Consider the following 13,547-nt stretch of genomic DNA (forward strand, 5'->3'; position numbering starts at 1 on the left):
CAGCAATAGTCACTTTGCCCAGGGAGCTAGACATACTTTATGTCTCTGTGATATGCTGTCCATTACAAAAGTGAATATTTTCCTCCCATGACAAGATGAACTGCAGATCCTCTGCAAATCGCCTTTTTCTTTTTTTAATTTTTAAAAGCATTTATTTGCTTAATTACACTCTATGTGTGTGTATGCATGTACACCAATGAGTACCTCAGTGGCCCTGTAAATAATTTGTGTGTAGTAGTAATAGTAGAATTACATTTCCATGATAGTTTATTTCTCTGCGTATGTTTTCCATTGAATCCTAAGTATAAATACTTAAGGACATGAGGCAATTACATTGTGTAGAAATAGGGAAGCTGGAATGGTATCTATATAAAGCTTTGTAAGTTGGTGATAGAGATCAAATTCTGTAAGATGAGTCATCTGTCCCCTCCACAGTAACTACTTGTGGGGAAAACCACCGAGAATTTGACCTTCCCCTTAGTAGGAATGGAGTGCACTAAAGTGCCCATGAATGTATCTCTTGCCACACTGCCCTCAAAAAAATCCAGGCCACTGCCTCCTGTGTAGGCTTGAGCTATGCACAGGCTATTTTCAGTTCCCAAACAACAGGCATGTTCGCTTGCAGACTCACTGGCTCGGGCATGCAGACTGTCTTCTTGCTGTGTGTGAAGAGGAACAAGAGGCAGGTTCTTGGTTACAAGAAGAAAGAGCTAGAAGTTGTATGACTATTCATGACCTCCCTGTCTAGTGAAAGGAGTCCACACTTTCCTACAATAAAGACTATTCCTGTCCTCTGTATGCTAATAATAATGGCTAACCATTGAAATGCCCACTCTTAGAGTCTAGATCCCACACCCAAGAGTGTTGCCAATGACACAGAAGTAGAGGCTAAGGAAGGAGAAATGTACCATAATAAATGCTCTGATAAAATCTTAACCAAAACCAAATGCATGAAGCAGATATGAAAGTTTCATGTATTAAACTAGGCAGGAGAATTAAAGATCAGCTTCTCTGGCTTCCTTCATAAAACTCCCAACTCAATGTGACCCTACAGAAGATTCAAGAAAACAAAGAGTCCTAGTCAGTCCCTCTTCTAAAATGGCTACAACTAGAGTGAGGCTGAGCCTCATCAAACAACATCCTTAATGTCCAGAACTGTGCTTGGTGGTGATGTGGGGATGCCTGCGGGGGGGGGGGGGGGGGGGGGGTTCTGTGACTCACCTGTCATTGACCGGCAGAGGGGCAGTACAGAAAGTCCCAATAATGGTAGTCCTGTCTTTTTTCCAAATCCGGCTGGAAACTTGGAACTTGAGCTTCACTATGTTTATCTGGCATGGTGGGTTGGGAAGACCAATGACTCCTTGCCCTTCAAGTTGCTGTCTAGGTCTGGAAAGGGGGGAAGGGATAAGGGACTGTGCTTCTGTCCTTCACTTCCCCTTTGATCTAAGGGGCTCTGCTGGCAGGCCTGGCTGCCTGTGATGCCCAGGAAGATGGAGACAAAGCATTTTGTGTAACCAATTGGCTCCTCTACCGATAGACTAACAACATGACCCAGGAAATACTCATCATTTGCTTTTTTTTTTTTCTTATTGGAAAGTCAATACATTTTTATTTATGGGACTTCATGCATGATTGCTTTGCTGTCCATCAAGGTCACTCAAGTTCAAGATTCCTGAAACAGCCTCTTCTCAAAGAAAGGTGCTGCATTCCGTTGTGCCATGGGAGGAGCTGGTTGCTGGGGTCCTGGGGTCTGGGGAGGGGACTGTGTGCCCTTCCCTCCTGGCCTCCTGCTCAGTGGGGACTCTGAGAAAGAGGGAATGGGACAGGGTACATCTGCTTCTCCATGTCATAGCAGGTTGGGTCCTGCTTCCCTAGCCCAGCTTCCTTTTACTTTCCTGTTTTACTGAGTGATGCTGTCTTCTTGGTGTGTTTTTCTCATCCAGAACTAGGCATACAATTTTGAAGGGAGATTTTGTTTAAGTATACAAAAGCTACCCCTGATCAGAGCGTTTTATAGTGTGTCAAAGGGAAACAGGATTGATTGCTCCCTTTAAGAAACTGCTTATAGCAAAGGCCTTTGGAATGATAAAGAATGGGAAAGCTGCTTTGGGTGGGCAGCTTGGCCTGGGTAAATTCTCCAGTTAAAAGGAGATCTTGGGGTTTTACAGAGCAATAGAAAGTAGGGAACGAGTATACTTCTTCCGGGCATGCATCCTTCTAATTTCTGATATTTTTTTAATTAAAAAAAAAAAAGTAAGTGAAGGATAAGGTTAAAGCAAATGCATCCTGTGTCCTTCTTCAAGAGTCATGCATTTTCCTGTGGGAGTGAATGCTAACCATCTGTGAGGTCCATTGAGCACTGCAAGTGTGGCTTGTGCCCAGAGAGTCTCCAGTGACTGGTGGGAGGGAGCATTGTTTTCAAGTCTCTCTAGAAGACTCTAGAAGACCTAATGTGCCCATGACACGATCCCGCTAGGAAGCCGTTCTGGGAGCAGTGCAACTTTGAACAGATACAGTGGAAAGTCCTCAGCTTCCTGGTCCCAGCACAATCTACAAGCTGCTGGGAGTATCTGCAGATTCATGTGGTAGTGTGACCTGGAGGGGCCAGCATTTGCAGATAGGACAGTGTCCAGTGGCAGGGTGTCTGCCAGCTCAGGAGAAATGATCTCTTCTTGGTGAAACTTGTCTACTCTCACAGCACAGTTGAGCAGGGCAGCCTGACAATGTTCTCCACTCTGAGCTGATTTGGAGACTCTCTTGTGTAAGATCCCCAGGGCTCTCCTCTCAAGGCAGAAACCACGGTCTCTGATTTGTCTCCCCAGCCTTCTCTTGTTCTACATCCTACACCTTGGCTTTCTCTTTCAGGCACACCTATGTGTCCATTTGTCCAGCTCACTCCTTTGTTCCTTTTGTCACACCCTGAAACCCAATTAGGTGCTGTCTGTGTGCTCTCGTAGCTGGACCAGGGAATGTTTAAAGAATTGTGCAATGATCACTTCCCCATTTGCCTTCAGTTTACTCTACAAACCTTTGTCTGCAGTTACTTCATCAGCAGATTCTGGCAAGGGCTGACCCAGGAAAGCGGGCACAGGCCTCCGAGGGCCTCTGGGTTGGGCAGGGCTTGTGAAAGGGTGACACTTCCTGTGGGTTGCAGCTCCTGCCCAGCAGCCTTTGCTTTGATCAGGTTCTGTGGGAGTGGGTCCTTTGGCTTTACCAATTTGCCTCTCCTGTGTAATCTGTCCCCTACGTTCCCTGCCTCCTTCTCCCTCAGCTTTCCCAGTGCAGCTGTAATCAGTTGGCTCTGTCAGATCCTTTTTGGGGTCTCTTCTGCATCAGCTTTGGTTTCTTGACTGGAACCCGACAGAACCAGTGGTATATGAGATAGACAGTTTGCTGCTGGCTTGTGAGTAACTTAACACGATTCCTCTTTAAAGAAACATAGACCCTTGTTCCCAACTTCCCATCCCCTGCCAGGCTGTAGCCCCATGAATTTATAGTTCTTTGATCTCTAGATCCAAGCCTGTCCCTCCAGCTCCCTGGAGCCAAATCTCAGAGGAATGGAAATGATTGGCTTTGGTTCCATTCACTGGAACCACCCCATCCAACTCTAACCTTGTACTTTAACTGATGTTGTGCCTTGGGTTCCATTCAGGCAACTGACCCAGTCCCATTCCTCCTCCATGGAGTGGCTTCTTGGGCCCTGGTCACCCCTGCAGGGATTGTGGCTGAGGCACTCCTTCCTGTTGACATCCCTAATACAATTCTGCCTGGATCCTGAGCATCCTTTCCTACCCAGAACTGGATTACTACATGCTAATTACCTTTGGCGATACCCATTAGTCTTGCTTGTTAGCATCTGAATACACTGTGCTATTCTGTGATACGGATCCCAAACCTACAGCTGGTATCTGTGGTCTATAGTGGGCACTGTCCCCAGCTCGGTGGGCTACTCCCAGCCTTAATCAATCACACTGTGCCTGACTTGGAGCATAAACACAGGAAACAGGGGCTTAGCCACATGGGACACTTACGTACATGGTGATCGTGACCGAGGAAGTAATATTGTTGGTAAGAAAAATGACCTCGATGCTGGTATCCTTTTTTCTCTTCTCCTTCAAATGAAACTCCGCGAGGCTGTGATGCACTAGGAAACCAAAGCACAGCAGAGGCTTGGCAGACAACACAGGTGCCAGGGAAAAGCCCCACAGAGCAGCGGCATGGCTGGGATGCTCTACCTCCAAGGCATTGTGGGAGGCCCAGGTTACTAGTTATCTCGTATCCTCCACTTCCTCAAGGGCAAACTCTCTAACGTGTAAGTAGTTATTCCACGGGCCAGAATGAGAACTGAGAGGATCAATGTATACAAAGTCCCGAGGACAGTGTCCTCAACTAGGGAACATTTTGTTAGTTTTTATTATTGCTTATTTTGCAAGAGTGGTTCACTCCTCCCTGTTTGGTGGCCTTATTGCAGTGACACGATGTTTATAAAATTGCATTTGAATGTACTTAGTGTGTATGTGTACCATGTGGTGCATGTGGAGATCAGGTGACAACTTGCAGTAGCTGGTTCTCCCCTTCCTCCGTCTAGGTTTTGGGGAATAAACTTAGGTCATCTGGCTCAACAATAGCTGCATTTACCCACCAACCCATCATGGCAGTAATGTAATCTTGAGACTGTCAAAGAGGAATCATCACATATTACTATTGTTTGAATGTCTGTAGCCTCTCCTAAAGTCATATTTGGCCAGGTGCTTGATATGAAAGTTTCAGGACCTGCATTTGTTCCCCCAGTACCCATGCAGAAAGCAGCGGTGTGGCAGCACTTGCCAGAAACTCCACTGCTGAGGGGGTGGGGCAGGATGGGGGTGGGAGAATGGGACAGGCAGATCCCAGATCCTGCCGATGTGCTCTTAGCCAATTAGGTTCAACAAGAGCTCCAGAGCCTTCCTGAATCAATCAGTAGCTCATAAAAGGGATGAAAGGACATAGCTAGGGACCTTTTGATCCTTCTGCCCTATATTGTGTAAAGACCCAGTGACGGCAGCAAGATGCCATCTGGAAGCAAAGAGGACAGTCCTCAGACCCCAGATGCCACCATCTTGACCTGGGCCTTCATAGTCTCCAGAAGACTGAGAAACTAGACTTTCTGTTCTCTGTATATATCCCAGTTGTGGGTATTTTATTACAACAACACAAACAGACAAGGACAAATAAACAACTCATTTAACAAAAGGCAGTGCCCTTCTTCTCCTCCATATACAGTGTTGGTGGCTGTCCCTTTGACCCTCCCTTGAACAGTACAGATGCTAGGCTCTGGAGGGTGTTATCAACATAGACTAGGAGAATGTCTTGGCTCATGGTGACATGAAGTAATAAGGACCTGCTGACTGTCTGATAAGAGCGGGCGGGTAAGGGAGGATTACAATGTCACTCACACATTCTTTCTCTTTATCAAGGGGTAGAAGTTGCTGGTAGTATTTTGCCATTACTTTGGTCTCCATTGTTTGCCCTGGCTCCTTTCATAATGGGAACATAGAGATGTAATCCTTCACCTTTTAGAGATGTAATCCCTCACCCTTCCCCTACCTATACTTTTTCATCTGACTGTTGGGGGAAATGGCCAATGGATACAGCTACCGAGGCCTAAGTTAGAGAAGAGCTGTGGTCCATCTGAGCCCAGCAGGTTTAGTAACACACTCATTGACAAGTGCCAACATACTAAGAACTCATGAGACACAAGAACCTGCAATCCTGTCCCCTCCAAAGAGAAAAACATTCAGTGTCACATGGCTTCTATTTGTCAGTTGATTACTATGGGGTGTGAATTGTTATGGGATGGGAGAGGTTTCTGAATAGGAATGGGTATCTGTAGTGTAGAAAAGTTAGCCTGATTTAGGAAAACTTCAAGAATGCAATTCCTTGGGTTGAGTTTAACATACGGTGTGTGTCATTTCTTTCTGTTTGCCAAGACATTTTCTAAAGGTTCTGTTTCTCTTTTCTCTATACTGCCCTAGAGACCCAGGACTCTTGTGGGTGAATAGGAATTAGCAGTGAATAAAAACACCACAGGAAGATGACTCAGATAGTGGCACACTCCACAGGAACCTAAGGCCAGGCCCTGATGCTGACCGGCTGTGACACCTTGTCTAAATCCCTGGACCTCTTTGTCACTCGGTTACTGACAATGGTGAAAACTCGATGAAAACTATCCTGCAAGGGAAAACTAGTACTGTTTAAAAAATCATTATTTGGTAGACGGTCAGCCCTTGCTGGCACGTGCCTGGCAGAAATCAAGGGGAGGGGGTGGCAACCCTCCTGAAGAGCAAGAAGAAGCAGTCTAAGAGGAGTGCTGAGTGTGGAGCCCAGCACCATGATCCCTGAGCGTGTCTGGAGAGATGGAGCCGGCCCCTGGCTCCACTGAAGCCTAGTTAAACGGAACAGACTGCATCTGTCCTAAGAAAGAAAGGCTGAGTTTGGGAGCAAGCAGGTATTCAGGCTGGCTGGTTCCCCATGTCCCTCTTTGGTGTTTGAAGGGATAGGAGTGTGTGTCTGGAGGTTTAAGGGAGAGGGATTTGCAACAAACATGAAACCAGAAATGCACAGCTTTGTGACTGCCTCAGCAGGCACCTTTAAAAGCCCAGGACCTCCAGGCTTCCCCGGGCTTCCTTGCCCAGTGTATTCTTAGCTACGCAGACACACAGGAACCTGTTTAAGTTTCCGCCAACCTGCCCTGACTAAAATGAAAAGCCAGGACATGTGGCCTCAGAAGCACTGCTTCTGCTACTACACACCACAGCCTTCCTGCTGACCCCTGATGGCACTGCTGCCAGGACAATAACAAGAAGAAGGAAGAAAGAATCAAGGATGGTGATGTGAGGTAACATGGAAAAGGGACAGAAGACCTGATGCTGAATCCTGATTTCCTTGCCTGCTTGTGTGCCTCAGGTTCCGTCTCTCAGAAACTCTCGTCATGAAAATCCCACCACTGGCTGAGACCACTTTGTTCCTCAGACACAGCTGTATCCACGAAGCTCAAAACAACCCCAGCTAGGTCTCAAACTCTCTGTCTGAGGGAAGGGAATGATTAGGTACCCCACTCTGAGTCACCATGCCACTGACTTCCTCTATCCTTTTATGTCCTCACAATTGATTCTTGCATTTGGGGACTATTATTGTTTCCATTTTCCACAGCAGGATACTGGGTTTCGGAAAGGTGAAGTGACTTGCTCCTAATTACTCAACTGGAAAGTAGAGAAGCTGAGATCTGTGTGGCCACAGAGTCTGTGCTTTAAGCCCCAAATCATGTGACACTGGGCCTTTTCAGTAAAAGGAAGGCTGTAGCCACTATTATCTCTCCAATAATACAACACAAGCTAATGAGAAAATCAGCTCAAATGAAGGTGACTGTATAATTTAACATCCAAGCTAACATTTTTTTTTGTCCTGTGCATGCCATAGAGCAGACAGGAGGGCCCCAAGACATTGAACATGAACCAGGAAATATAATCACCCCAGTGAAGCTATCAGATAACATGGGAAGAGCACTGACTTAGTGACTAATGGATGTCATGGATTTCAAGACTATTATTTTAATTTTGCATCTTTTATAATCATTGGCATCTTAGCTTCAAAGAAATGCATTGAGTAGTATCTGTGAACAGCTGAATTGTGTCTACGAAGAAGGGAGCAGAGGTCATGAATTCCTCAGGGCTTTCTGACCTAGAAGGTGCTGCTAGGGTGAGAGGTATGTGGTGTGGGCACCAGGAGGGGCAAAGAAGTATAGAGGATGGCATGAGTCTGGTATCCCAGAGCCAGGGGTATCCCTTAGAAGACGACAAACATCTCCCGTCCTTTTTTCCTCCCTCCCTCCCTCCCTCCCTCCCTTCTTTTCTTTCATTTTGAGATAGGGTCTCTCTGTGTAGCCCTGGCTGTTCTGGAACTCACTCTGTAGACCAGGCTGCCCTCAAACTCAGAGATTCACCTGCCTCTGTATTCTGAGTGCTAGGATTAAAGATGTGCGTTATCATAACCAGCTGGGCACACTTTTCAATGGGAAGAGGAAAGGGTGAGTATGTAATCAGAGAGAGTCCTCACTGTAATGACACTGCTTGGGTTCACTCTCACAGTTCTGGTTCTACCTGAGATGACCTTCCAGGATATCTCTGCCCAAGCCCATCAGCTCCTATCTGGACTCCTACAGTGGGAAAGATGCAGCCCTCATAGGAAGCCTGGACATCCCCAATCTCCCATTAGCACAGCTGTGCCTTTTTCCTCCCTACTCACCACAGTATGGGGCCCTGGATGTAGTCAGGAGGTACACTCTCACTTCCTTGGGGAGAGGCTCAATCTTGACCCCGCCTTGTTCCACCAGTCCTGGAAATAAAGAAGCAAGGGTGACATAGTTCTGAGTAGTTCATTTCTAGGACCCAGGGTCTCCAGTCAGGTGTGGACTCACTTATGCACCCTGAGTTCCATAGATGTTCAACTGTACACGTGATAAGTCCCAAGAAACACATGCAGTCCACAGGAACACATGAAAGTCAACAGGAAGTGCATTCTTCAGGTTGTTTCACACATTGGTTTATTTTCTTTTTAAATTTGTTTGTTTGTTTTGTGGAAGTGTTGGGGCAGGGGGACACTTGCATGCTACAATACACATGTAGAGGTGACAACAGCTCATGACAGAATTCTCTCATTCTGTCATGTGGATCCTGAGGGTGGAGTTCAGGTTTTCAGGGTTGATGGCAGGAGCCTGGCTGCTGAGCCATGTCACTGTAAGAAATGCAGTGTCTTGTGTCTAACTTGCAAACTGATTCATGTCATAGTTACTTTAACAGCACCTGTATCCTGTTGCTTTGAAGACTGAAGACGGCAGTTGGACAGAACGTGCTCAGAGATGAGGTCAAGTCAGGACAAGGACCCACAGGGTGGAGAACCTTGGATAACACACTTGGAAGGGTATGTGGCCAGCATCTGTAAGGTTCAGTGTTAGGAAGAGCAGAGAGAAAAGCTGGGCAGACAGTGGGAGGCAGCTGTTAAACTACTTGGCCTATCATCTTTCAAAGATTTGTCAAAGAGGCCAAACATTTGTCCATGAAAGAGGAAACGACACTGGTGTATGTTGTTATGGGGCACTATCTGCCTTTCACATTTTATCAAGCTGGTACCACGTCATTGTATGAGCAGTGACAAGCTGCTGAGTGGCAGCCAGGAATAGTAGGAAGTGGAAAACTGGAAACAGGAAAGAGCTATTGTTTTCCCTAGAGTTTCCCCCCATAGGTTATGAGATGCAGTGGTCTCCATGGGTGGATAGGGGCCTGATCCCTCAGCCTCCGTAGAGTCTTTTCCTCCAGACTGGCCTGGATCATGCAGAAACATACTTGAGCTGCTCAGCAACGAGTCACCACCCCTATCCCAGATGTCATGTGACCACCCCAGTCTTGTACTTCTAAAGACAACTTGTGTACAGTTCTAGGGAATCTCTGCCAGGCACACACACAGCGCAAGCATGACATCGGGGAGCATGTAAAAGGCAATGGAGAAACAACAAACACTAATTGTCATCTTGCAGGTGAGAGCCGGCTGAGCACCTCATGTGTTAGTTAATTTTCCAAGATAGGCAGACTCTTGGTCGTAGGTCAGTGGTGCTCTGACAGTGTGATAATCTGAACAGGGCATGACGCAATCACAGCACCCGTCGACATGCATGGCAACACGATAGGGGAAATCTCACAAGGCCCCACCCCTGGATAAAAAAACCACAGATAATCAAAGGCTGAGAAAGGGAGAATCATTCTTCTTCAGGGATGAACCTGACAGGTTATTCAATCCCAATTGGTCAGTCACAGCATGTGTGCACAAGAGTAGCACTAGATGGACGTGTGTGTGTGTGTGTGTGTGTGTGTGTGTGTGTGTGTGTGTGTGTGTGTGACTTGAGAAGGAGAGGGAGCAAGAGGCACTGGAGATATTGAAAGTGGTGTCAATACAGCACTCAAATGTGAAATGCTAGAAAAATTAGTTTTTTTTTAATTTTAAACTATTTTTAAAAACTAAAAAGGTCAGCAAATAGTTAGTTCTTGAACTTCCATACATTGCCAAGGGAAGCCGAGGGAATAAGGTCTTACCAATCCTCGGACAGGAGAGCAGGAATGGGTTAAAGCAATCCAGACAGTCTCCAGCCAGGAAGGCCTTGTAGCTGGCACAGGGAAAGGCCATCAGTGGGCAGGTGTTCTCCAGAGCACTGATGTAGAGATGCACAGCCCTCATGTGATCGCAGATCAGGTAACTGTAACCTGAGAGGAGACAAAAAAAAAAAAAAAACCACACTAAGGTTTTAGTTGAGACCAGCGGAAACTCCCTTGCTGCCGCTTACTGTAACTCTACTGGATTTTATAGCACAGAAGCCTATGAACAGACGGGCTGTCCCCTGAGCCACACTTTAGAAACGTTAACAGACGTGGTTACCTCAACATCTGTCTCACTCTTAATTGTCTTGAGAAGCTTAACCAGTCAAGACAACTGATTTGGTCTGAGATTGAGTCTTATGTGACCAGGTGAACTTTAGAAAAGTAGGCACACAAAGTGCAAGATGATTGTCTCTGCTTGTCTATCTTCCTTGTCAACACCCACAAAACAGTTTTCCCACACAGCAAAGAGATAGTCTAAAGTAGTGGTTCCCAGCCTTCCTAATGCTGCGAGCCTTCAATATAGTTCCTAGTATTGTGATGACTCCCACTCCCCCCCCCCTGCCGCCAACCATACAATTATTTTTGTTGCTTACTTCATAGCTCTAGTTTTGCTACTGCTATGAATCATAATGTAAACATCTGATATTTCTGATGGGCTTAAATGATCCCCGTGAAGTAGTACAGCTTTCTCATGTTGACCATTCACCCTATGAAAGGGTTGTTCAACTCCTAAGGAGATCACAGCCCACATGTTGAGAACCCCTGGCCTAGAATCAGTCAGTCTTTTGAATTGTATGTGCTGTAACTCACCTGGCCCGGTAACTGATCTAAAGAACTATCCAAGTATCCCAATTACCCCAACTTGATTTTATTGTGGTTACTTACTATTATTCATTCATTCGTTCATTTATTTATTTATATTTTACGTGCATTGGTATTTTGCCTGCATATATGTCTGGGTGAGGGTGTCAGATCTTGGAGTTAGACAGTTGTGAGCTGTCATGTCGGTGCTGGGTATTAAAGTTGGGTCCTTTGAAAGAGCAGTCAGTGCTCTTAACCACTGAGCCATCTCTCCAGCCCTGGTTACTTACTTTTTAAAAATTGTAACCATGCTTATGCATGCAACATGCGCGTACACACACACACACACACACACACACACGGGCATACCACAATCCACATGAGGTTGGAGCTAAAAGGTAAGTAAGCCACAGCTATGGGATCCTGGGGTCATTTGGCTTTCCCCACGCCACAGAGCTCTCTCTTGGGACTGACAATTAAGGATAAGCCATGTTCATGTTCCCTTCTATGGTTTGGATGTTTTCTACTGCCAAGCTGCTTTTAGCGTCCATCCACCAGGGAACTGAAACAGCTGGCTGCTCCCTTTTCAAACTACATTATAAAGAAATGAAAAGTAGCTAACTAAAATGCCACTAAGAGCGTCTAAAAACATTGAAACCAATCCACCCCTCCTGATCAGAAGTGCTGAAATGTATTAAAAATTTCCAAGAAGAAGCATGTTTTTTGAAAAAAAAAAAAAAACAGTGAATATGTAAAAAAAAAAAAAAAAAAAAGTACTTGTTTGATAAAACTGTCAAGATAGTCCTTAAATTGGAGCCAGGTGGGATGGTGTAGGAGGCTGAGGCAGGCAGGCAGCTGGGAGTTTGAGGTCAGCTTGGGCTATAGCATGAGATATTGTCTCAAAAAAGCAAACAAAAAAATCCTTAAAATATTAAGAATTTGGTGAAATAAGAGACTACTACAGCATTTAATATTTTCCAACAAAATGTCAATGTGTTGATTTTAATCATAAGAAAAATATAAGGCTGAACAATCTTTGGTGCTTAACTTTTGACAGATTTAGTATTTTTTAAAACAGATATTAGACATATTTGTTATTTAAATACACTGATAATTTAAAATAAAAATACATGCTAAATATTTTTAAAAAGAGGATTCCAAAAGAATATAGGAGAGAATAGGTTTTAAAAAAATTAATCTTTAAGAAAATTTTGGAGGCTGGGTAGAGTAGGGCACGCTTCTAATCCTAGCACCCAGGAGGCCGAGGCAGGTAGATCTTTGTGAGTTCCAAGGGCAACCAGGTCTACATAGCAAGTCCTAGGTCAGTAGGGACTATGTAAAGAGACCCTGTCTCAAAACAAAGAACAAGAAAGGAAAAAAAGAGAGCTGTACAGTGTCCGGCAAAGTGACCCTTCAGCCATGCAGTTCTGGTCTGCTTCTGCCGTAGCTCCATTCTGGAGAGCATAGCTACTGTGGACCTTCCACAGATCAGGGAAAGAACAGGGGTTATTGACCTGAATGATGTTAGATCATAGCAGGGCCTAACATAAAATGGGATGACATCACAGACATGAGGCCAGCTTCCAGTATCAGAGACAACTCTCCAGAAATTATGGGTTCCAAAGACAACTAGTGTGTACTAAGACACTGTAGAGCATAGGGGGCATCATCCAAAAGACCCCACAAGGCCAGCACTGGCTGATCAGGGTGGAGGTATGGTGGATTTCAGTTTGTGGAGCAGCTAAATACTAACTCTCCCAGGCTTGCTGACCTACGTGAAAAAATGTGGGACATCCAGGCTGGTCTTGACCTCCGTTAACAAAGTAGTCCACGTGTCCCACAGGAATCCGGATGCCCAAATCTGAAAGGGGTGGAGACTTGTAAGCTTCAAGCTTCAGAGCATACTTTCCTGGTGGTTGGGAGTCAGTGTCCTCCTCACTCCAATGGGCTGTGCAACTTCACAAGGCAAACCACATGGAGAGGAAGCACACTATCGTCAGTTTATGGAGTGCACAGATTTGCCCAATAAAATCAGTAAGGTGATCCTTCCTTTCCCATCACATTTGAACCATATGGCTCTCTTTCCTGTTTCTAGAACAAGTCAAGCACCAGTCCATACCCAGCCCTTACTTCCTCCATCTTTCCGCTTTCTCCCAGCTCTTCCCAAGGCTGGTCATTTCTCCTCCGCTGAACCTTGCCCCTGCACTGATGCTGCTCATTCATGCTGTTGAAGCAGAGCCTGTCTGAAGTTACCCTCTCCTACACAACGTGTCATGACCACGTGCATGCCATAGGACAGTCTGTAATCTGGTCTGTTTCCTCAAACGAAGCCTTCGGGTATTTTCTTGTCCTTTTGTTGTTGTGGGTTTTTTGTTTGTTTTGTTTTTTTCCTTCAAAGTCCTTGACACCTACCACAATACCTGGTTCACAAAGAGTGACTAGTAAATAATTATTGAATGGATAAATGAACAGATGCCTAACTTCATATCCTTGCTCACTGTTCTAATCTCAGGACTGACTTCCTAGCTCAGTAAATGTTGACTGAATTAAGCAGAATTA

The 13,547-nt window shown here is 45.4% G+C and overlaps 1 protein-coding gene across 2 annotated transcripts in view; it reads right to left on the minus strand.

The window, feature by feature from the left end:
• Positions 1 to 254: 254 nt before the first annotated feature.
• The window catches only part of Pla1a (phospholipase A1 member A), a 32,782-nt gene continuing 19,489 nt past the window's right edge, over positions 255 to 13,547 (minus strand). Inside the window, exons 6-11 of one of the 2 annotated variants that reach the window (XM_051191461.1) lie at positions 12,760 to 12,849; positions 10,125 to 10,292; positions 8,284 to 8,373; positions 4,036 to 4,144; positions 1,222 to 1,386; positions 255 to 659 (exon numbers count right to left, since the gene is read on the minus strand). In XM_051191461.1, coding sequence (XP_051047418.1) covers positions 575 to 659; positions 1,222 to 1,386; positions 4,036 to 4,144; positions 8,284 to 8,373; positions 10,125 to 10,292; positions 12,760 to 12,849 — 707 coding nt within the window. In that variant the 3' untranslated portion in view covers positions 255 to 574. Of the gene's footprint in view, positions 660 to 1,221; positions 1,387 to 4,031; positions 4,145 to 8,283; positions 8,374 to 10,124; positions 10,293 to 12,759; positions 12,850 to 13,547 lie in introns of those variants that run through there. The other variant, XM_051191462.1, reaches the window with a different exon arrangement.

This window comes from Phodopus roborovskii, unplaced genomic scaffold (assembly GCF_943737965.1).
Source record: "Phodopus roborovskii unplaced genomic scaffold, PHOROB, whole genome shotgun sequence".
Classification (NCBI taxonomy): Eukaryota; Metazoa; Chordata; class Mammalia; order Rodentia; family Cricetidae; genus Phodopus; species Phodopus roborovskii.